Here is a 26,131-nt window from a genome sequence, read left to right on the forward strand (position 1 = left end):
CCATACATCTAGAAGAAAAAAGTTACAATAATTATCCGACTATCAATTTGTTAACACAACAGTTTTTAAAAGCGGGTTGCGTGAACTGATTAAAGTCTAACAAGTTCATGGTTTAATTAGTATTTGTTAGATATGGAGTAATTAAGTACTTCGTAAAATTTAGTAGAATTTATTTGAAATGAATATAAAACATTTAGCTGATTAAGTTCAAAATTTATTGACCGTTTTTTCTTTTTTTTTTTTGAGTACCACTGACTCTGTTACAATCTAGTATCTGTTCAAAGAGTCGATAGTGGCCCCACGGGCTCAAACCACTTCCTTTCATGTGAGAGTGTAAAGCGAGTGCCACTAGAACATAAGGTCTTTGGCAACCATTCTTTTCTTAATATAACAATTCTTAAATTAATTAACCGCAAGCAACCTCGAAGAACTCTACCAACTCAAGAAGGGATTCAAATATTCAACCCTTTTTAAAAAAAGCAAATAAGCCAGTTCAACAACGACCTTTTTGTCGACCACCTTCTCCAAAGACTTGAAATCAAACCCCTCTACAAAAGTTGTCTAACACCAACATTTTGACTATGTCACATGATGCATGCTGACATTGCTGCGTTTACACGAAATCGATCTCTATTCACTAAAAAAAAATACCTTTTTTCTTTTTTTTTTTAATAATAAAAAATAAATTTAAGTATCTATTACGAAGTTAGTTAATTTTAGAAAATTTCATTAATAATTAGCTTACTTATCAATTGTCCAAAATGATAAGTGAATATATACATTTACTGACTACGTTTAGGGCATATTGATATGATATTCTCCATTCTCAACCAAATCTGACCACATAAAATGAATCAGTGTGTACTAGGCATTGTTTGAAGGTCCCATTGCTCGGGAATAAGAGAATATGAAGATTGCCACACATTCAGAACGCAACCAGTCTCACAATCGGCTATACAATAGGTACCGAGCATGGGCAGATCATGCCAATCAGACAGTGAAATCTATAAAGACAGTTGGCTTACTCCGTCTTCCCGCCAAACTGCTAGAGAACCCGTGAAAGACATGCCGCATAACCTACATGTGTGCTTTCATTCTCTCTATATAAGGCGCAATTTTAGAACTTGTTGGGAGGAGATCCTTTTCTCAACTATCATCCTAGCTAGTACTGCTCACACTCCCAACCTACTTATACTCAATCCCTTTGACATTATAATCACTCAAATATTAATACAATTCAATTTATTTGCTATATACCTCTGGTTCCAGTATTAGCACTATCAAAGTATCAAGAAGTTAATAAAGGATGATTTCAATATTGTTCTACTAAAGAGATGCCGGATCTTTACAATTGACTTAATAAAAAAAAAAAAAGAATAAAACAAAGTTATGTGAGTTTATGGCCCCGGGTTACAATCCTACACAATTTCTGGAGGTAGTAACCCCACCATCCACAACAAGATTATGGCCACTAACATATCTAGATTCATCACTAGCCAAGTACAGAGCTGCTTCTGCAATGTCTCGTGGTTTTAGAGTCGCCCCTTTCAAGTTCGCCAGCCCTCTCACGAACTCCTCCATCTTCTCCACTTCCTGCTCCAATGGCGGCATCCCAAATTCTTCATCTTCTTCTTCGGAGTGGCGCCACGCGTTGATTAGCATGGAGGTGGCCACCCCGAAGGGGGATATGCAGTTGACCCGTATCCCGTAGCGGCCGAGCTCGCAGGCGGCGTTCTTGGTGAGCCCCACGATGGCGTGCTTGGAGGCGGTGTAGGCATGTGGGCCCATCCCGCCCATGACGCCCGCCACGCTGGAGGTGGAGATGATGCAGCCGCCGCCACGTGGGATCATGGCCCGAGCCGCGTGTTTCATTCCCAGGGCCGCGCCCCGCACGTTGATGCTCATCACTCGGTCGAACTCGGCCGCGTCGAAGTCGAGGATGCTCTTCCGCTTTGACTGGTTGCCTAGCACGCCCGCGTTGCTGAATAGGATGTCCAGGCCTCCGTGTCTTGACACCGTGGATTCGATTAGGCGCTCCACGTCTTCCTCCGAGCTAACGTCGCACCGCACGTAGGTCACCGACGGTGACAGCGCGTCTGCTAACGCCTTGCCCAGCACGTCCTCCACGTCGGCTATCACCACTTTGGCGCCGTGCATGGCGAATAGCCTCACCGTCGCCTCCCCAATCCCCCTAGCTCCGCCCGTTATAATTGCAACCTTCCCTTCTAATCTGTACCAATAAAAACATAACAAAATTTGTTAGAATATTGACTTTGTAACCATAAAGTTATAAGTAACATTTTAATCAGTTTTGATTAAAATTGGATTTAGCATATTCTCAAATAGGAACGGCTGGTTTTCTCGTACTAAAGAAATGCATTAATGATTAAAAACAAAAAGGAATATAAGAAGTAAATACCTTTTAGTGAAGGTGGGAGAAGTGATTTCTTTGGGTAAGGGACAAACCCCGGCGGCAGCAAATACATTCTCAGGCATCACTTGAGCAGCCGGCATTTTGTCTGAGAGCAGTCTGAAATAATTAAACTAAGAGAGAGAGAGAAAGAGATCAGATATCGTTTCTTGTGTGTAATGGGGGCTCAAGTCTATACACACATATATATATAGAGGGAGAAAGCAGAGAGAGAGAGAGAGATGGGTAGAATGAAGAGAGGAAGATCGAGAAATATATATAGTATATTGCAGTGGAAGGCAAATGGTGTTTGGTGAGGTAAATAATGGTTCAATTCGAATGAGAATCTTTAGTTGAAGGAAGGCAACTTCCTCAGCAATTTCCCTTCACATTTCACCCCAACACAACACAATTCTGCTGGATTTCCCTTTTCTCCCTCGCTAGCTCCTAAAAGTCTAAAACTAATGGAGAAATATAATCAAACAGTAATAACTTATTATAAACACCAAAAACTAGATCATCAGGAAAATAGTATGATGTATATATAGTGCATCAAAGGTAACAAATTACCTAAACCAACCCTAAAATTACACAATTTAGTATTACATACATTTCATCCCAACCCATTTTGTCTTAGCTTATATAATTTTTCACATATAAGTTGTATACTTAATTTATCCATCACATTCTTTCAATTTTATTCGTCACCAATGTGTATATACACATCTAGTTGTGTAATTTATCCATCACTTTCAATTTTATACGCACGAATGTGTATATACACATAACACATCTATAATAAATAAACAAATAATAAATAAAACCAGCCTCCAGCTTTTGTGGAATCATGCGTTCAGAGTTCAGACTGTTTGATATATATACCCAAATTCTGTGATTTCAAACAACCAATCCCAGACATCATGATTAATGAATCCTCCGATTTAGGTAACATCATATCGCAGGTTGTTGACTACTTGCACAGATTTAAGATGGCTGAATCAACCAAAAGAAGACATTGTCAAAAGTCTATTAATGGATGCTCCTATTATTATTATTATTATAATTCACCGTTATAAACAACTTATTATGTCACCAAAGCATTTTGTCCTACACGCAATCAAATTAAAGGAAGAGATAATTGGTCATAAAAAAAAATATTAATTTTCACCTTCTTAAATTTACTTTTTCCTAATATTCATCTCTTAATGTGTCAATAAAATTCGTTATATGGTAGATGGCTTATAAATTAGAAGATCCCAGGCCAACATGAACAAAAACGAATTTATTTAATAATTAAATATAAAAATTTCAAATAAGTAGCATCACATCAATGTTGAACACTGTGTAATAAATAATTAGTGCACAATCTTATCATCGTAAATGTATTCTTCAATTTGATTTCAAAGCTGATCATCACATGAAATGTCATTGGACTATGTCCACATAAAGTCATAAAGAAATGAATATTAAGAGATAAAAATAAGTAGATAAAATAGCAACACTCATGAGAGAGTAAAATATATATATATATATATATATATATATATATATATATATATATATATATATATATCAATTGACAACATTTTCTACATATATATGTAATTAAGTTAATGAATATATGGATCATAATTACATATGTGGTTGTAGACCAAATTAACAAAAATAAATAAGTACATTTGTGTTAGTCAATTCAAAATCTTTTTTTTTTGGATGACGAGGGAAATTTGCTATGTATAATAGCCCACAAACCACATAAGAGAACTGAACTATATATACTAATATATAAGGCCATGTGAGACGAGCACGACCAGAAATGTATTGACAAGAATCAAACTTGAGTCCTTTTAGCATGTGAATTACACTTCACCCACTCGACCACTGCTTTGATTCAAATAAAAAAATTGCTTTGTGTAAATATGGTCAATTTATTATTCGGCATCTAAATAAATCTTTAAAAAACAGGCGGATGCATTTGAATTCTTAAAGTCATAATATATGTATTAATTGATGTACAAGTTGTGTTATATTTTATTGAGGCAGGCCACTTTATTGAAGTTGGAGTGAAGTTGGAAGCTTCTTAAAGTCAAATAAGGTTTATAAAGTCCACCTAAGATCGGCAAGGCAATCTGGACAGACAACCATGGAAGCCCAAAAAACTAGCTTGCAGCCTTAATTGCAAGCTGGGATTCCTTAAACACTGTTTTACTATACTATACTATACTTAACCCATCTGTAATCCAAGCACTGTTTATGTGAATGGGATGGGATGACACTTTTTTTTGGTTGATCTAATCAGATCCATGCTTTCCTTTTGAATTTCTGCTGTCACTGAGCAACTTGGCCAAGTTTTTGTTTAAATTATTCATTGTATTTGTTACTTAATAAGCTCTCCAAACAAAGCTATAATAAGAAATAAAATTATTTTTGGTCCCTCAGTATTCATGACTGATTGGTTGTTTTAGGGAATTGCATAAGTCAAAGGTACAGACATTTTTTTTGAGTACTATTACAATGTAGTATCTGTTCATAGCTATTTTCTCAATCTACTGAAGTACAAAGAGTCAACAGTTACATTCATTGAGGCTCGAACCCACCTTGAACCCACTCCCATCATCCATATGGGAGTGTAAACCAGGACACCGGTGCCACTAGACCTACTAGACCACAAGGTCTTTGGCAAGATACAGACATTTGATTTTTTTTTTTTTAACATTGTACTGTCTGTGCATCTATACTTTCCCAACATGTTAAGCACAAAGAATCAATATAACTTCTATTGACGCTCAATCTCATGACCTCCCATATAAAAGGGTCACTACATATTATCTGAGCACAATGTATTTGGCACATACATTTGATTATTGATTGGCTGTTGGCAGTAGGAATAGTCAAATAAAGTTTGGAATGGGCCGGAAAAACTAGATTGGACTACGCAAGACAAAATGCATTAATTATACAGCCTGTATAGTACAACTGTATTGTTGATACTCAAACCAAGAGATTTGTAGCCATTCTTAATTAGGTATATTCAATTGCTAAACTCATATTCTTAATTTGGTACTCCGTACTTTACTAGCTAAAATAATTCAGTAGTCATGCATTAACAGTGTAATTATCTACACTACTTCTTAAATATATTATTATTATTATTATTATTATTATTATTATTATTATTAAAAAAATTGCCTGTAAATATTGTTCTCCTCCTCATCCATGTGGTCCCCAATCCAAACTGGATTTGTATAAAATGTAGCAATGATCCACGCCCATGAAAGTGGGAGTCCATGAGTCAAAGCATTACTCGTTTTCTGCTAAGATTTTATTTCATCAATACAATGGTTACAATTTTACAATAATAATTAATTATACTATCAAAGTCTACAAATAATACTAATAATACTCGGATTCAAATACTTGATGCTAAAAGATGGTTCATATTGAACTATTAAACATTATCTCTATTTTTTACGGATCAGTCCTACCTAGAGGAAAAACTAATTGTCACTATTTAGGAGTATGCAGTCAACTCTATTCTTGTTTAATAATTTATAAACGGCACATAACAGGTAAATTATACTTAAAAAAAAATTATTGGCAAGTAAAAAGGAAGTGTTTTTTTGATAAATGGTGATGATGATAAAAGGAGAAAAAGTTATGGTTGACGTGTCGCCAGCAGAACTCTACATTAGCAAATGTACATGCCTTGGAATATTGGATGATACACAATAAGATTGCATCTGATATTCTCAATCTCTGACTGATTATATTCCATCTGTCACATATATAAAACTTGGAAGGAAAAGTTATTGTACAAATCACTAAAAATAATAATAATAAATAAAATTTCAACCTACCAAAATATATCCCAAAAAAATCATTTCTAGGTAGAAAATATCTTCCTTTATTTTTTTTAGATGTATTTGGAGCATTAAAAAACATTATGTCGTTAATTACACTATTACTAATTTGCTAGAGACAAATAAATGAGAGGTAGAACCTGCCAACCTATCTTCAACCACAACTTCCTAAAAGGTAATTAATTTAAGATATGTTTGAGAATTTTTATTTTTATTTTTTGTTGAAAGAATTGCTCTTTTTTTTAGTATCCAAGTCTTCAATCAAACTACTAAACTCTATTAAATTTTACTTAGTATATGGGTATTTTAAAATTTTATTATCTTTATTCTTTATAACTTTTTCAGTTTGGTATCCATTACAAAATAGAGAATTCACAATCTTATTTCCTAAATTTTTCTCTTCAAGTGTGGTACATCGCCTCTATTTTCACTACATAGACCTATTAAAATTAATTTTTATTTTACAAATGAAATATTGAGACTAAAGGAGATTATAATTAAAAATAATGATAAGATAAACATTTAAAAAGTACAAAAATATTCATGTACCAAGTAAAGTTTTTATAATAATGTTTAATAGTGTTTTTCGTTTTTTTCTTTTTTTTTTTTTGTTTCAGGGCTTAAAACTGTATGTATGTATGTATGTATGTATATATATATATATATATATATATATATATATATATATATATATATATATATATATATATATATATATATATATATATATATATATATATATATATATATATATATATATATATATATATATATATATATATATATATATATATATATATATATATATATATATATATATATATATATATATATATATATATATATATATATATATATATATATATATATATATATATATATATATATATATATATATATATATATATATATATATATATATATATATATATATATATATATATATATATATATATATATATATATATATATATATATATATATATATATATATATATATATATATATATATATATATATATATATATATATATATATATATATATATATATATATATATATATATATATATATATATATATATATATATATATATATATATATATATATATATATATATATATATATATATATTGAAAAGTTAAGAGAGTATATTATAACAGTAAAAAGTTAGGAATTAAAAGAACTAGTAAGAGACAAATGAGAGACTAAAAATGCATGTTTGTGGAACTCTAATAAGATCCCGTTATAATCATTAGATAGAAGCATTTAATGAAATATAATAATTACATTATTGTTTTTTGAGTACTACTGACTCTGTTACAATGTAGTATCTGTTCATAGCTACTTTCTCAACCTATTGAAGCACAAAGAGTCAACAAATGCCTCCACTGAGGCTCGAACCCACTCCCATTATCCATGTGGGAGTGTAATAATGACATATTTAAAAGGCAGAAATTTAAATAAACTTTTAGTAATAATGACATAATACCATCCATTTAATTAATGACCAATTTGTACTTGTCATTGGAGAGAAAGGACCTTGGAAGGATCTTCCCATCTGAGTTATATTATCTTCTTCTCCCATCTAGGTTATTACCATCTATATTAGTCGCCAAGATAAGAGCGGTGTTCTTAAGTTTGGAGTTTAAATTTATTATCATCTCTAAATTCAAAATGATTGATGTGAACACATATATGATGTAACATACTAAGTTGAATTTTCTTTTTCTTTAATTTGAAACAAAATAATTGCCCGAGGAATTCCAAACAATTTCTCAATATAAATATGATGAAGAGAAAAATGATGACGACTAAATGCCTACAAGTTTACAACCCCTTGTCTTGCAGTAAGACATCCTAGAAATAGAGTTTTTATCATGTAGCCTTTATCAATATTTATTTTTATCAATCTACCCCCGATGCAAATATCATATCTGATAACAACTTATATATATTTTTTTAGATCAAAGTTGAATTTAGAATTTACACTTGCATTTTAAAAATTAAAACCATATACACATGTATATATTTTTAATTAATAAAATTTATTAATTAAAGAGTTGTCAAATTAAATTATATGATTTAATTTGATTAAAGTGTATTTTACTTAGATTCTCATGATCTCGCATGCTTAAGAAACTAACATTACCCCATATATGAATGAGGGCACATAGTTGTTGTAAAGCAAAAGATTTTTTGAGTTGGACAACTTAACAAATAAAGAAGTCAATAGAATAGTTAGATCTATAACCGAAGAAGATCCACAAAATAAAATATTAGTGAATTTTATTAACAACTTTTTACTTGATATTTAGTTTTGTTTTATCAAATAAATCAAAGTTGACACACCACCAACGACGACCTATTTACCTCGACTTTCTCACCATGCTATGTAATACTTTAATATTGATTATATTATTCATACGTTGATCTATATTCTCACTTTGGGTCACACTTGTGTGAGACCGTCTCACGGATCCTTATTCGTGAGACGGGTCGGGTCGGGTCAAAGCACTATGCAAATGTCATACTTATACGTGCAAATATCATACTTATATGCTCAACTATAATACTAATCAAGAATACAATTTTTGTTACTTATTAGAGCAAAAGTAACACATTTTTTATAATAAGTAATGTTGACAAGTGCCATTTACTTATAAGGGCAAATATAATACTTTTGTGGAAAAATGTAATACTTTTAAATCGAAATGTAAAAGTATTGTATTTTCCCTTAAAAGTATTACATTTACCCTTATAAGTAACAAAAAATTTATTTCTGATTAGTATTACATTTGAACATATAAGTATGACATTTGTGCATATAAGTGTTACATTTGTATATTGACTCGACCCGACCCGACCCGTCTTATGGTGAGACGGCCTCACACAAGTTTTTGCCTATTTTAAATTGTTAGACCTACTATCTCATTTGTCTTGCAATAAAACCTAGGTGGCAAATCCAATGGGCATAACCTGATTGGTTATATATGGTAGGGTGATTCAAGTTGCATACATAAATTAAGACGGATGATATCTTAAAAATTTCTTGAATACTGCACTATTGCACTAATAATCAAATTTAATCAAGCCAATTACACTAGGCCAGGTTAACTAAACAGTTAGCATTGATGCAAATATAAAATTGCAAGTTGCATAGATAGATTTAATAAATGAGCAGAGTATATGATGACTTGGAATCAAAACAATATTCCATTGGCCCAAATTTATAGATCAGATTAATGCTCCAAAAAGATGGCTGAGTGAGTCCAACATAATATTCGTATTTAAAGATTACGAATTTAATTGTTTTTAACACTTTCTTGATTGAGTTCGTTGAATTGGGTCTTCCTAATATAGTTTATCTCATTTGTATAATTTGCAGACTATTACATATAATGAGTTTTATTTAGTGCACATTATCGAATAGTGATGGCATTGACAAAAGAAAAAGTTATATACATATCTAATATGTCTATATAACTTAGCTAGAGGGAAAGTTTTTGTTTTTATTTTTTTTCACTATATTGATTGGGGATCTTCTTTTTATTTCTGTTATTATATTTATTAATATTATTTTGAAGATTATAGATGGGCCTTGGTTTAAGTATAGGAAAATAGTTTATCAATGTCCCTTAACATATTCTCCATTTTTATTTATTTATTTTGGTGGGTGGGAGGTATGTACTACCAAATACCAAGTGGGCAAATATAATTATTGTGTGTCAAGTTTCAAAACCACATCGCTGAATATTATAATTTAGAATAATGTACATTATGTAATAGAATAATAAAATATCTAGAGTAAAATAATGTACAATATGTGTTAGAATAATATACTTTATGTGTTGGAATAGTGATACTTCTAGAGTAAGATAATGTATATTTTGTGTTAGAATAATGTACATTATGAGTTATAAAAATGTATATTGGGCCATGGTTTACACAATGACCATTAGTACCTAATAATTATTATGAATCACTTCTAAATATATTCTATTTTAGGTGTTAAAAGATTCTGTTAATTACGTTACACATGATCTTTTGAGTATGATTTACGTTATGTGTGATTTGTGGACTATTATTTTGATGCTAAATTTATTATTATTATTATTATTTGTGAACTTTGCTTCCTTTATTGTAAAAGCACAAACCTTTTACATATTCGAAGAGGACTCTTCTTGTACTAATTGTTTAATTATGTCATGTTCATCATGTGTTTCTTATCTTATATATATACTACGGAGTATAACTTTTGAAACTCAAAATTTCAATGGTTGGGGTGTCTCTTTCTATTTGTGCATTAAATTTAGAATCTTAATATTATATGTTATTTACTTGTTAATGCTTTCTTTTTTAATACTATCCAATGCGCGATATATAAATTAAAAGGTAAAACTAAATTAATATAGTAATTTATTTGTCCACCAAATTAAAATAAATGTTGCAACAGATAAGATGGCAAAATAAGCACTTCAACATCATAGAGGACTAAAGTGGCTCAGTAAATTAAACCATAAGGAGTTGTTTTAAGCATCCTTAGAGAAGAAGAGCTTGGCGTTCATGACCACAATAGTAATGTTTGAAGGAGAAGATAGTCTCCAGATTTATGAGCATTCTCCTCTTTTATTTGCATTAATAATAATAATAATAATAATAATAATAATAATAATAATAATAATAATAATTTCACTTATGTTTCTTTTGTATATTTTGTACAATTAAAACTATACTCTTCTTCCAAAGTACCCAACAATAACAATTAGAAGTATTTGATTCACCTTATATAAAATTAGTATAAAAAAAATATTGTATTGGTTCACACTATTTGACATTCTAAAAGAATGTCATATAGTTGTCACATCAACTTTTTTTGTTCTCTTATAAATCTTATTCCTCCCTTATCTCATATTATCTAATATTACCCATGTATTAAAACATTTTTATTACATTTTTTTCATCCTTCAAAAAAAACCATGGTGAAAGCTTTGTCTCCCAATCTCCCGGGGGAGATGAAGACATTCTTCATTTGTTTACATATACATTTTTTAAAAATTTTTTAATTTTTAATTTAAAAAATTAATGAATTTTATATAATGTTGTTGTTACAGTTATAAGGGATGACAACGGTTAGGGCGGAAGCAAGGAATAGGGTCCTTGTCCCCAAATTCAACTCCAATTCTCCGCTCCCCGGAGATCCCCATCCCCGTGAAGATATTTTCAGAACCGGGATTCCCGTCTCCATTTTCTGGTAAAATTTAAAGTAATACATAATTCTAATTACATAATTAGTTTGTAAATTTATATTTAAATATCCAATTAACCTAACATTCAATTAGTATATCAAATAAAAGTACTATAATTTTCTTTATACTTTATAATTCAATCTACTACACATTGTTTCCGACCTAGAAAATGCATATTTTTTAAAAAAAAATTTGGCCTAGATTAAAAAAATGGCTCAAAACTATTACTTCAAAATTTAAGTTTGAACCGAATATGTGTTTCTGCATTCTTGATTAATTAAGAATCTAGTCTAACTTTTTTGAAAACTTTTGATTATACCTTGGAAAATATATATGCAACATCGTTCACATCACTTTTGAATGGAAAAAAAAACATCCAAAAAAGAAGCAGACCATAGCACTACATTTAAATCTCAATTCTCAAAATGGGGCATTAATATAAACCTGGAAACACGGAACACGTGAAAAACGTGCCTGAGAATATTTGGATTTTTTTTCCTTTTTTTTTTTTTTTGGGTGCGAATTATAGAGCTGCACTTTGCACGTACTTATCTTCTTGTCAACATAACAAACTAACCAAAAAAAAAAAAAAAGTATAGCCACTACTTATAATAACCAAACAAATATATCATGTAATGATTTGGGAATCAATGCTCAATTGTTATATTGTGAGCCAAGATCCACCATGAAAATGGTTTATTCTATCCAAATTATGTATTAATATATTATGTATCTTTACTTAATAAATTATGTACCTATTATTTAACATATTATGTACCTTTAATTTCTTTACATGTACATAATTGATTAATTGAAGGTACATAATATGTTTAACTGTATGTATATAATTCATTTTGAACCAAGGTCCACAAATTTAAGGTGAACTTTGATATATGATGTAAGTTGTATCAATGCTTCATATTTGAAATTGTTTTCGCATTGTGTAGAATAATTGGGATATAAAGTTACATAACAGATGTGTGTTGAAATTGGTGATGTAACAATATAATCTTGACAGCAAACGCAAGAAAATAAGATAACGATAATATTTCAAAATGTTAATTGTCAAAAGAATGTTTGATTAACGCTAGATTAGATTATAAAGGAGTGTTACTTACCTATCACATCATATTTTATCTTGTTTTTGGCGGAATGTGATACCTTATAAGTTTATGAAGCCCTGTATTATTATTTTCATATGTTCCTTTAGCACTTCTAAAAATTAATTAATTTGGATGTAATTAATTAAAAAGTTGAAGAATGAGAAGAACATCTCCATGTATAGACGAAGCAATTTAACTATAATATAATCTAGTAATATATAAGTTAATAAGTGAACTGTTAATGCAATTGTAATGTTAGAAATTATAGCGTTATAAATAATGAATTATATTAAAGAGTTGTGAGCTAAACTTTTCATTGAGTAAACGACAAATTCTACGGGTGCGACTCAAACCAAATCTAAATTAGTTTTATAGTGGTGAAAATATTGAAATTGTAATATTGTAAACCCGAATACATAGTAGAATCTTACCAAAATCAACCTTAATTAGAGCATCCATACTAGTTTAAGTTTTTGGGTGATTTTTTTAGTTCATGTAAGAAAGAGATTGAGGACGGGAGAGGAAGCAAATTATTAATTTTTTTTTTTTAAAAAAAAAAAAAGAAGGAAAGCTGACACAGTTTCAGAAAAATCCAAAAAAAAAAAAAAAATTACTACACATTTACGCGCACAGCAGTTGCGCGAAACGCGCACCGGCCTTTTTGGTTTTCTTCATTGTTTGTCTTCTACACACCATAAATGGGACCCACAAAAATAAAAAGCTTCTCACACTAGTTAAAAATCCAAACTTGATTTTTTCAGATGAAAAAACCAAATAAATGCGTTGATGTAAATGCTCTTAAAATTTGCTAAATGAATTAGCTTTACTCAGGCCAAACATGTTAAATTAATTAGCCCAACTAAATACTACAAAAATAATTAATCCAACAGCATGCAACAATCCCTTTGGTATAAACAAGAATGTGGTGGGCTAATTATTTGAATTAAGCAATTAATTAGCCCAATATAATAATTCAATCCTATCCATCAATATACCGGTTATTATGCCATGGACCCGGATCCACTTGTAAGGTAGACTCAAGTCTATGTTCATAATTTCATAAGCCCATGTTCACAATTTCATAACTCCATGTTCACAGTTTTTTAACTTCATGTTCACAATTTCATAATTTCATGTTCACAATTTCATAGCTCTACGTTCACAATTTCATAACTCTATGTTCACAATTTTATAGCTTTATGTTCACAATTTCATAACTCTATGTTCAACAGTATCAAAACTCTATGTTCAACAGTATAACACAATTTTTGAATCTATATAACAAATTGTGAATATAGAGTTCAAAAGTTATGAATACTGAGTAATATAATTTTGTATATTTAGATTTAAAATTGTGAATATAAAGTTCTAAAATTGTGAACATAGAGTTCTAAATTTGTGAACATAAACCCCAGTCCATTTACAAGGTTGACATGAGTCCATAACATAATTTGCCTCAATATACTTAGCATAATTTTATCCATCTCACTCATGAATTCAAACAAAGCCCAACACAAATAGTTGGTCCACTTGATGAAATAAATTTCTTACAGAGATCTACATGCAAGAAAACTCTAACTTTTCTCTCCCAACTTAACTAAATGTAATTGTTATGTCATGAACTCAGGTCCACCTTGTAAGATAAAATCAAGTTTATGTTTGCAATTTTAGAACTTTATGTTCACAATTTTAGATATTTATGTTCACAAATCACAATTTTAAAATTTTATATTCACAATTACAAAACTCTATATTCACAATTTCATAACTCTATATTCAACAGTATAACACAATTTTTGGATCTATATAACAAAATTGTGAATATAGAGTTTTGTAATTGTGAATATTGAATAATATAGTTTTGTATATTGAGTAATGTAATTTTGTATATTGAAATCTAAAATTGTGAACATAGAGTTTTAAAATTGTGAATATGGGTCCAAATCCACCAAGGTGGAATTGGGTCCATATCATAATTTGCCAACTAAGGGTGCGTTTGGTTCGCACATGGGAATCGGAATCGGAATGGGTATCAAATACTTGGTAAGGGTAATGGGTTTTGGTGAAAGTATTTAGCATGTTTGGTAGTTGGGTGGAATGAGAATGATTATTAATAGTTGGGGAAGAAATGATGAAGGGAGATGAAACCCTTATTTAATAAGGGTATGTGTTTTGCCATTGATGGGGTATTCCAAACCCATAGTAGCATTCACAAAACCTATCAACCAAACACTAACAATTACTTTCATACCCATACCTTATGCCTAAACCCCCCAACCAAACACACCCTAAATGTAGCTCTTAGTGCACATCCTAGTTGAGAAAACTTGTGGTAGACTAAAAAAATTATAAAGATATATTCATTTAAGTACAGACGAATTAACTTCCACGGGTTTCGTTTATGCCTTTATGGAGACTAGAAACTCAAAAAAAATTTAGGCTAATATTTAAGTAGTATAATCAAATTTATTTATTATTCAAAGAAAGGTGAGCCAAAATTTAGGCTAATATTAAAGCCAAGATTACAATCTTTCCTACCTATAGTGTGATGGAGAAGGATGGGTAACTAATCAAGAGTACAAAGAAGTTAACTTAGCCAACTAATTTAGCTAATTTAATTAATTTAATAACTAAATATAACAAATAATGCACAAAATAAATTATTAAACATCGTTCATATAAACTATTTATATGGAAGACACATATTACGGAGTATATCTTTAAAATAAAAACATTTTTTTTACTTTTTAAGTCTTTCTCAATCCTTAGTCTTCTAAAACACTAAATTATATTCTCTGAAACTTTATTATACTTTTTTAAAAGGAAAAACACCAAATCATATTATAGGGAATAAGTGTTAAATACACAAACGAACAAAAGAAATCCAACAAGATGCACCAGTATGTGAATCAGTAGCCCTTGCCAAAATATAAGCTAGTTGGTTCGTTGATCGACGGATATGATGAAATGATACTATGTCAAAGTGCCTGGTTAAAGAACGACAAGCTTCAATGATACAACCTACATATGAGTAGTCCATAGATGGCAAGTTTAGTAAACGAACAACATTCAAGCAATTAGATTCCACTCAAATACTTCTCCAACCTTTGTCTTGCATCGAAGAAAGCGCTTCTTTTACAACCAATGCTTCAGCCGTATGGGAATCATCAAGACAGAGAAGGGGCCCTCAACGTGCAACAATGAAGTCTTTTTGTTGTAGATAGAATACCGAAATCAAAGAAGCTCTCACCTCGTTATGAAAAAAAAAAAAAAAAAAAAACCACATCTAGCTGGCAAATCACCACATTAGTATGTAAAGTGCGATCTTTGGGCTAAATAATGTATCATAATCCAATTTGGGCTAATTATATTAATCCCTCTTTAGATTGGGTTATCCAAGTAGATTAAATAAAAGAACAAAATTATTCTTAGCCCAAAGAATTTATTAAGCACCATATCCCAATAGTTCTTGCTCCATGAAAACCGCATAGCCAAATAATCCATCTATTAAGGCATGCTATTTTTATCTCTTAAATTCACTTCCAATACACATTTTGATATAACATCATATCATATGAGGTTCTTTTATATATATATATATATAGGATTTGGATCCAGTGAGATCCCTATACTTACACGAGATCGTGAGATTACATCTAAACCATCCGTTGGGTTTATTTAATTGCCCAGATTAAATATTGTGTGCATAGGTAAAATTAGATGTAATAGGGGTATTTAGGTATTTTGGATCATTATTTTTAGAATTAAATTTTCCGTTCCTTTTTTATTTCCTTGTTGATTCTCTTTCCATCATACCCGTTTGTTTTCCTGTTTTCGTTGTCGTCAGTCGTTCTGCACCCATCGTCGTGAAGTCGCGTTTTCTGCGTGTGATCATACTCTGACGTTGCCGTTCATCGTTGCCGGAGCCTGAGCATCGTCGACGCCCGTCTGCAATCATTGTCGTCGGAGCCTCGTCTGCGCGCGGTCTTTCCTCGTTTCTCCTTTTTTCCGCTATTGGTTCCCTTTTTTTATTTATTGGGTTTTTGTGTTATGTGGAGTGTTTAGGTTCGGGGATGGTGGTTTGTGTTGGTAGCGGATAGCAGCTTGTATTTTTTTCCGGAGATGGGTAACATCTTGTTTGGATTTTTTTTGTTAGGGTTTTTCGATTTTGGGGGGNGTGGGGGTTTAGGTTGGTCGGTTTTCCAGCGGGGGGTTGGATTGGGGGTGGTATTATTTGATTTTTACGGTGTTGTTGGGTTCTGTTTTAGGGGCTGCGGGGGTGGGGGGTTTAGGTTGGGTTCTGGATTGGGGGTGTGTGTTTGGTTTTTACAGACTAAACACTAGAGTATGAGAGAGTTAAATTAAATCCCTTTCATAGTTGATAGCGGCTAGTTGCCTGCATTTAGTAGGATCGCCATTCACATGCAATGGCCTCTTATTCTAAGGGTTAAACGGAGATATTCCTCATATGTCCATCTTGTAATCATTTTATCATGCATACACTATTAGAACAATTCTTCACTTAGTTTATACCTACACACATGATGACTGCAAATTAATTCTTTGATCACATATAGGTGACTGCAAATTATTTCTTTGCTATTAACTATTAAGTCTTTGATGAATACTCCTAAGCACATGATGTTTGCAACTTAATTTGTAACTAATTCTTTGATGGCATACTCTGTTGAGTTGTTTTAGAGTATTAGAATAGGACTATGCGTTTTGTACGTACTCTTAGAGTTCTAGTTTAGTATAATACAGTACAAGTATTATTCAATGCTATACTAGGGAGACCTTTTCAGTTTAGATTATTATCCTCTAAGGCGATTTTTGCTTCCCTAAAAAGGAACTATAATTGAGAAACTCACAGAAGATACTCTGAGATATTGGAATCATCTCACCGAACTCCTATCCATATGTGAAGGTTGGTGGAATATATCATCTTTTTCATTCTGCAGTCTCGTAAAACAGCACTATAATTTTTTATTTTTGCCATATTTCATGTATTTTTGTTGCCTCTTGCAGCTCAAAGACAAATTGGAGAGGCTTACTTGAATGAAACAAGCTCTAGATCTCATCAAATTCTTAGGGTGGTATCAGTTGGTCAAAAACTTAAACAAGGCTGCCATATAAACCATATGAAACACAAGCTCCTAGCGATGAAGATTAAGTAATATATATTTTCATAACTTCTTTTTTTGTGTATGGTAATAGTTCGTTGTTAGAAGTACTATGTACATGACCATAATTTTTGTTGTAAATAATTTTGATGTTTAAATATATTTTCAATTTGAAATTTAGTGCGTTTTGTTGATTTAACAGCAGGTATAAACAAATTTATGGTAATATAAGTGTGTGTGCACCGTAGGTTTTATGTGTGTGCTCTGTTGGTTTTGAGTGTGTGCACTGTAGATTTTACGTGTGTGCTCTGTAGGTTTTAAGTGTGTGCAGTGTAAGTTATAAGTGTGTGCGTTACGTCTGTGCATATTACTCTGTGAGTGGTAGGGGGGTGGGGGGGGGGGGGCTCTTTCCACGAAAGACACCATATTTTTAGTGTATGCATTTGAGTGTTGAAGTATGTGCGTATAGTTAGTGGTGGTGTGTGCGTGTTTGGTATTATATGAGGAAATTAGTAATGGAAGTGTTTGAAATATGGTGCTCTCTAGTCATGATTAAATATTGTTGTGTATATGATATTAGCTGTGCGTATTAATTATGTGGTATGTGCGATCTAGTTTGTTGGTGAAATTAAGTGCAATTTGTGGTGTGGGGTGTAAATGAGTTGAGGGAGTAAGTGTGATGTAGATCGTTTTTCCACTTTGTGCGGGACAGGTTTGGCGTGTGTGCGTAGTCACTCATCATAATATGGGTCTGTCCACTTTAGTTTATAATATGGGTATGTGCACTTTAGTCATTCAGCCTTTTGCACACGCCCAACTTCATACGCGCACACAATACTCAGATTTCTAACACACTCTTGTTCATGCCGAAATTCACTAATGCACACACCTAGGAATAAAAAAAAAAATCAACAATTCACAAAGCATGCAAATCCAACAATTCACGAAGGTCCAAAGGCACGACTAATATTCCTACAGAATTATGCACACACCCGAACTCACAAATGCACACACCTATGAATAACAAAAAAAAATTAACATTTCAAAAAACATGCAAAACCAACAATTCATGCTGGTCCACACACGACTAATGTTCCTACAGTATTGTGCATACACCCAAACTCACAAATGCTCACACCTACAGTTCCCATTATAATCAAAAGTACCGTGATAAAAAAAAAAAGATGTCAACCTATTCATTGACTTGTCATTATTTTGCGTGTATTACGGTAGTCATATGCACACTGTTTGCAAGAAACAAACGTTGTTGATCATGTGTGTGTGATAAAATATTCTCGTGAACATGAAATGAACACTACACCGCTGAAATGCACCTAATACACTCCAATCAAAGTTGCACCAACCACCAAGACTGTGTGCACACACGCTAAAAGAGGGCACATGTTAGAGTACTGTTCCAACAGGCTTTCGCACACACCTAACTCCATGAACGCACACACCTACGAACCAAAAATAAATAAAAATTTCAGACGGAACTTACTGGCAATGTTGTCTGTCATTATCGCGTCTGGACGTCTAATATCCTTTCTTTATTTTTCTCACTATTTTTTTGGTTAATACCACACAAAGAAACAAACAAAAAAAAAAAAAGAAAAAAAAAAGAAGTATATAATGGGTTACCATGATTAGGATTCCTTAATATATGGAAATTATTATATTTCATTTATTTCCATTATCAAATTACAATTCCATCCTTTTGAATTAATTTTGTCCTAATATAAATGATATTTGAATATCAATCCTAACCATTCATTCCAATAAAGTTACTACAACTTTTGATCATCTGATTATTATTCACTTCTCACATTTGCTCATCAACTAAATTCGTCGCATTTGGTGTACAAATATGTTTTTGTTGCTACATTTGGTCTTGTCAGCCAAATTTCTAACAATTACTTGCTGAAAAATGTAAATATTCTTTTATTCAAAGTTGTTACAGGAGAAAATTTCAGTAATAATATTGTGTATTTAGATTTAAATGACTAATTTTTCTTTTATAACAACTTTAGGTAAAAAAAAAATTACATTTTTAACCGAATAATTGCTGAAAATTTAGTTAGCAAGACCAAATGTAGAAACATTAATAATTGAAAGTTAAATATGACAAGTAATAATATAAAAATTGAGGGACTATCGAGACATTTAAAAAAAAAATAAAAAGGAAAAGAAGGAAACAAAATAGGCTTTAAATAAGTTAATATAAAATACACGAACTAATAAGAAGCGGCCTGTCCAGTGTTGACCTTAAAGTCATAGACAACTTTTATGTTGTCGTATATATGGTTTTAGTTTAAACAGTAATCGCCGCAATTGAAGAGATGGAAATTTGCCACAACTACCCAATTATAATATCCAACATCATATTTTTGTTTTTGTTCTCTTTCTAAAGACTACCCCAACAATTTTGTCTTTGTTTTTCTTTTTTCTTTTTTTTTCTTTTTTTTTGTTGCACTTGACATGTCTAATAATCATTCATTGTAATATTGGATAAAAATTTTTAAGCTCAATTGATTTTTGAGTAGTAGATTATAAGTCAAAAAGAAAAAAAGGATCGAATCCTTACGATTACAACTTATATAAGTTCCACCCAAAATTGCGGGTTCCTAATAAGTACCAAATACAAGTCCTCTCATCTAAATATCTAATGGACCACAAGCTTCTTGTGACATTAGAGTATTAGACACTAGTCCTCCAACCTAATAAGTCTTGTGCCCTTGTGGCATCAGATATTGATCCGACCTCATTAAGAGCATCCTTATCAATGGATTTTTTTGTTCATTTTTTAGGAGTTTTTGTAAGTGTGATTACGAAAAAGAAAATGGGAGGGGATGAAAAAAATCAAATAACAAATCTGAAATAACAAAAATAAATAAATAAATAAAATTGCGCCTGACGCGCCCAGCGGGCGCGTGCGCTGGGCGCATTTGTGCTTTCCACGCACAAATTGTGCGGCTGAGTTTTAAAACATGTGGGTCCCATTTTCTGAAAAAACCCAACATTAGCAGATGATTCCTCCCCCTCTCTCTCCTCCCTTCTCTCCGCCCATGTGGCACTTTTTATGCAATATCTCACATAATAATCCCTGATAGGGGTGCTCTAATGAGCCTCCAAATTACTTCTCTACATGCTCGAGTAAAATGGCATCTAAAAATACGATTTAAATGTCAACCCTAAAAATGTAAATTACCTTTAAATTTACTAAGGTTGATCAATTAAACTATTATTGAGCAATTATATTATACGAGCAATCAACAATTAAGAAACTCATAATTTCAGGAAAAAAAAAGTAATACGGACTAATAAATTAAGACACTCATGTAATGCAGATCTAAAGCATGGTTTCTCCCGCTCATGGGTTTTGTCCACGTTGACTATCCGCCATTACTACAACTCTTCCCAAGACTAAAAAGTCAGCAATCATCATACTTGTCCCAATCATTAAAAGAAACCCTTTGTTTTTTTTTTTTTTTTTTTTTCCAGGGGAGAATCTTGAAAGCCATAGCAAAAGGGGGAGGAGAAAGAAGCTTTATGATGAATGAGCCATTGCTTCATCAAGAAAATCAACGGCCCCCTTTTCCATCATCTCTGCTCATCTATCTATATTTTGGACACTTCCTTTCCAGATGGACTGCCAGGTCATTTCTTGCTTTCTTTTTGTGTACCATCAATTTCTGTCTTTTAGTGGTAATTTAATTTGATTCATTTTATTCAGGTTTCAGTGTTCTTTCTGGTACAAATTCATGCAAGCAAAAAAAGAAAATCAGAACTGGAAAACTAACAATTTTAATGCCCAAAACTTAGTTTCAGCACAACATATAAATTGATTATTAGGCTGGATAGAAATTTAGAGGGTTCTGTTAGAGGATTCTAAGAAATTTACTAATTTAGAGGATTCTAAGTGCAAAAACAAGAGTTGTATAGTTGAGGATGCTGATTCAAACTAGTAGTGATTCTGTAGAACTAGTTGATGGAACACGTTTTTCAATTTGATATCAAAGTTAGACTTAGACGAAAAGGTCAGGAATATATTCTTCAATTTGGTATCAAAATTAGACCTAAACGAAAAGGTCAGGAATATATTCTTCAATTTGGTATCAAAATTAGACCTAAACGAAAAGGTCAGGAACACATTCTTCAATTTGGTATCAAAGTTAGACATAGACAAAAAGGTCATGGGTTCGAAGACAATGTTTTTTGACACTTAGATTTTTAGCTGAGACGAAACATGTCCTTCAATTGGATACAAAGATTAGTTTTTGTAAGAGTTCATGAAAATTGAAAATGCACCTTCTTCCTAATTGCAGGATGTGGGAATTCTCTGTGGGATTGTATATGATCAATCTGTGGCCCAATTCTTTAGTCCTTGCTGCTGTTTATGGTGCTGTGGAGTCTGCTTCCACAGCTTTGCTTGGACCAGTAGTTGGAAAATGGGTGGATACGTTTACATATGTTAAGGTTCATTCACTCGACCTCTCCTAGTTTCATTCGTGGTAATTGTCTGTCATGAATTCGCAGTTTAGTCTGTTCCCCACACATAGTCTGATTTTGTACTCGCAGGTTCTCAAGCTATGGTTGTTAAGTCAAAATCTCTCGTTTATCATTGCCGGGGGTGCAGTGGTTGCGCTTCTGGTTTGGGAAGATTTGATGTCAATCAACTTCTCGGCATTCATGTTACTCGTAATACTGATCAATGTCTCTGGAGCTGTTGCAATGCTTTCCACTCTGGCAGGAACGATATTGATCGAACGAGAATGGTGAACCGTCTTAAGTCTATATTTGATTAGTCTGTTGCTCTAATTTTTGAATTATTCTTTGGAAATGAGTCTTAGTTGTGTCGAATTACATCGATGCAGAGTTTTACAGTGCGAAAGATGAGAAAATTGATTCGTTTGCAGGGTAGTGGTGATATCAGAAGGCCATCCTCCTGCACTGCTGACAAACATGAATTCGATAATAAGGCGAATCGATTTGATCTGCAAGTTATTTGCCCCTGTCGTTTCGGGGTTCATCATAAGTTTTGTCTCCCTAACTGCATCTGCTATGGCTCTAGCCCTGTGGAATATCGTATCGGTTTGCCTAGAATACTGGCTTCTAACATCGGTGTTCTTTGGGATTCCGGCTTTAAGAGAAAGCAGTGAAAGAAGGGTCTTAAGATCCTTGCCAAACAACACAGAAGAACGCCCCTCGGTTCATCATGAACAGGAAAGCTCGGTTAATTTGGATAGGAATGCATCTGCAGAGACATCTAACAGCAGCTGGTGGATAAAAATAAGCGATCACGTGTCAAGAATTCCTTATATCAGTGCTTGGAAAGTGTACTTGCAGCAAGATTTAGTTATCCCGGGATTAGCTCTTGCGCTGCTCTATTTCACAATCCTCAGGTAATTTTAGTATTGTACCACTGTCTATCGAATTTAGGCAAGAAGATGCTGTGATTAATTAACTTTTCGACCCTCGATTGCAGCTTTGGAACTTTAATGACTGCTACGCTAGAATGGGAAGGCATACCTGCATATATCATTGGCATTGCCCGGGGGATAAGCGCAGCAATAGGAATTGCTGCTACGTTTCTGTACCCCGTCTTGCAATCCCAGATTTCAACCCTTCGAACAGGGCTATGGTCAATCTGGTCTCAGGTACTAGTACTAAACTTCTGAGGCATCACGAAACCATGGCGTGTGACAGAAACAACGATTTTCTTGACTTTGTATCGGTTTTTTTAATTTTCTCCACAGTGGAGCTGCCTCCTGGTATGCGTAGCGTCCATATGGATGCACGATAAGCTCGTATCAGCGTATATGCTTATGGCGGGAGTAGCTGCATCGCGCCTGGGGCTATGGATGTTCGACTTATCAGTCATTCAGCAAATGCAGGTAATAAGCACAATGTTGAGTCTAACATAGTTGTTAACATTGCACTAGTTACCATTGTTGTCCTTTTTGAGTAGGACCATGTTCCCGAGAACGATCGTTGTGTGGTAGGAGGGGTTCAAAACTCGCTACAATCTATATTTGATCTGATGACTTATCTCATGGGCATTGTCATATCAGATCCCCAGGTAACCTCCTTTGTCTACCTTCTAAATAGGAAAATATTTCGGTGTCTCGCTAACTTGGTTGGAATTGCAAATTTGTTGTTTGTGCATTTGGTTTAGGATTTTTGGGAGTTGATATTGTTGTCCTTTGTGCTGGTGACACTGGCGGCCATTTTGTACAGTATACACATCTATCGTGTGAGGAAGCACCTCTTCCATTTTGAGAAATTGCCTATTATTGGTAGGCATTTCTATTATTCAAATAGAGTAAATTAGATAGTTGTTTTTCTTTTTTAATTGTTAGCATTAATGTTTTGTATTTCTTGATTTCCATCCCTCCATGGGATCTACCTATTCTTAATAGTTGATTGTATTGGTGTGGTCTTATAACGTTTTATGTATTTTTTTTCAATAAAAAGAAATGTGTGACAAAATATTAAAAAATTTTAAAATGATTTTATTTTTGAAAGTACAGCTATTTAATTATAATAAAATTTGATATAAAATACAAATATCATATAGAATAAATATATGAATGGATATGAGTTAGATATGTAATATTTACCATCCAACATTCCAACCCATCATTCAAAACGCATACCTACCTTAGCAACGTTGTCATACCAATCATCCCTCTTGTGAAATAGTTCGTAAATTGCATATGAAAGGTAAATTGCATTTTAAAAAAATCATGTGTCATGAGCTCGATTGAAAAAATGTTAGTAAGAATCAAACTTGTGAACAATTACAAGAATCATATTATACACATGTTTTTTGTTATTTTATTTGGTGTTTGGCCCTGTTTGGTAAATAATCAGCCTATCAGCCAATTTTGACTTATTTGACCACTATTAGTTGTTTGGTTAATAAGCTTTTTGTAACTCCAAAATGCTAAAATTTAAAAGGCTACTCAAAGCAGCCTTTTCAATTAGCTTTTTGAAAAAAAGAAATTATACCAAATAACTATTAGCTAACAGCCAATTTATTAAACAAATTTCTACAATCAGCTAATACTATCAACAAATCATACCTTCTAACCTAAACAGCCAACCCAATCAGCCAACACCATTTACTCAGGGCAAAAGTCTTTGTTTGATAGTTGTGAAGGAGTTGTCAAGAATGTGGTGGTTGGAAGCGATAAGGTGGTTAGCGGTTTAGTAGTATCACAGATTCGTAGTTAGTTGCAGTAGTTTCAGCAGCGGTTTAAGCATTTATTAAACCAAGAAATTATCCCTCTTTTTATAGAGCAATAAAAATTTGAAGAAAAGAAACAAACAAAAAATATTTTTTTTTTCCAATTTGAAAAGAGAAGATGGAAAATATGAAACTGAAAAATGCGAATGACATCAGTCTATACTCTATAGTCAATACCTTTATTCTAAGATTTATTTGGACCGTCTATTTGTTGTATTTTGTGCCAGTATATTTTATAGATTTATTTTAAACTATATTCTTGGACATTTTCATTTTAAACTATATATTTTGTGCGTAATAATAAAATCTTTCATTATTTGTTTGGACTGTCTATTTGTCGTATTTTATGCCAGTATATTTTGTAGATTTATTTTAAACGGTATTTTTGGACATTTGCATTTTAAACTACTCCGTATATATTTTGTACGTAATAATAAAATCTTCCATTATTTATTTGGACTGTCTATTTGTTGTATTTTATGCCAGTATATTTTAAACTATGTTCTTGTATTTAACGATATTTAAACTGATTTGTTGATAGAGGACCAAAAATGGTCATGCCACAATAATACTAGGACCAAAAGTGAATGTTCTAATAAAAAACGACTAAAAGTGGATTGTCACCCATAAATCTAGGACCAAAATGGAATTAACTCTAAATAAATATAAATATTATAATATGCAATATTACAATTATGCAATGCAGTATATGTTCATAACTACTTTCTCAACGTACTGAAGTATAAAAAGTCATTATCGCCTCCATTGAGACTTGAATCCGCTCCTTCTATATGAGAGTGTAATTTCGGTGCCACTAGATCGCAAGGTCTTGATAGTGAAGCAATCTATTAATTTTAATTTAAATTGGTTTAAGTAATTAAGTGACGGGGAATTTTCCATACGGAATCAGCATCTGCCATGTGATGCCGTCATGCCGCCATTGTAAGCCACGATGATCCTATATGGTGTAAATGCATGCATGGTCCAAGATTTCACGATAAACCTTCACCATAAGAACTTATGCGGCGCCATGTATGACCTTATAGACACTGATTTTTGTTTGCACTAGCTAGTGAAATAAAAGAAAATATTGAAAGATTTAGGGTGTGTTTGGTCGGGGGTTTAGATATAGGGAAT

General features: G+C 32.3%; 2 protein-coding genes and 1 long non-coding RNA gene across 3 annotated transcripts; 2 read left to right on the forward strand and 1 right to left on the reverse strand.

The window, feature by feature from the left end:
• Positions 1–1,294: 1,294 nt before the first annotated feature.
• On the reverse strand, positions 1,295–2,646 carry LOC116007256 (short-chain dehydrogenase reductase 2a). The gene is made up of 2 exons (XM_031247886.1): positions 2,420–2,646; positions 1,295–2,230 (listed from the first exon to the last, which is right to left on the reverse strand). The coding sequence occupies exons 1-2, from the start codon at positions 2,512–2,514 to the stop codon at positions 1,411–1,413; spliced, it is 915 nt and encodes a 304-aa protein (XP_031103746.1). The 5' UTR covers positions 2,515–2,646; the 3' UTR covers positions 1,295–1,410.
• Positions 2,647–17,462: 14,816 nt separating this feature from the next.
• On the forward strand, positions 17,463–17,925 carry LOC116007174. Its single transcript, XR_004095205.1, has 2 exons — positions 17,463–17,549; positions 17,651–17,925. It is a non-coding gene; the product is annotated as an uncharacterized LOC116007174 (long non-coding RNA).
• Positions 17,926–21,260: 3,335 nt separating this feature from the next.
• Positions 21,261–24,100, forward strand: LOC116007422 (solute carrier family 40 member 2-like). Its single transcript, XM_031248089.1, has 8 exons — positions 21,261–21,401; positions 22,071–22,221; positions 22,324–22,520; positions 22,662–23,147; positions 23,231–23,402; positions 23,502–23,639; positions 23,714–23,824; positions 23,921–24,100. The coding sequence occupies exons 1-8, from the start codon at positions 21,295–21,297 to the stop codon at positions 24,074–24,076; spliced, it is 1,518 nt and encodes a 505-aa protein (XP_031103949.1). The 5' UTR covers positions 21,261–21,294; the 3' UTR covers positions 24,077–24,100.
• The last annotated feature ends 2,031 nt before the right edge of the window (positions 24,101–26,131 follow it).

The sequence above is a fragment of the Ipomoea triloba genome, chromosome 15 (assembly GCF_003576645.1).
Source record: "Ipomoea triloba cultivar NCNSP0323 chromosome 15, ASM357664v1".
NCBI lineage: Eukaryota > Viridiplantae > Streptophyta > Magnoliopsida > Solanales > Convolvulaceae > Ipomoea > Ipomoea triloba.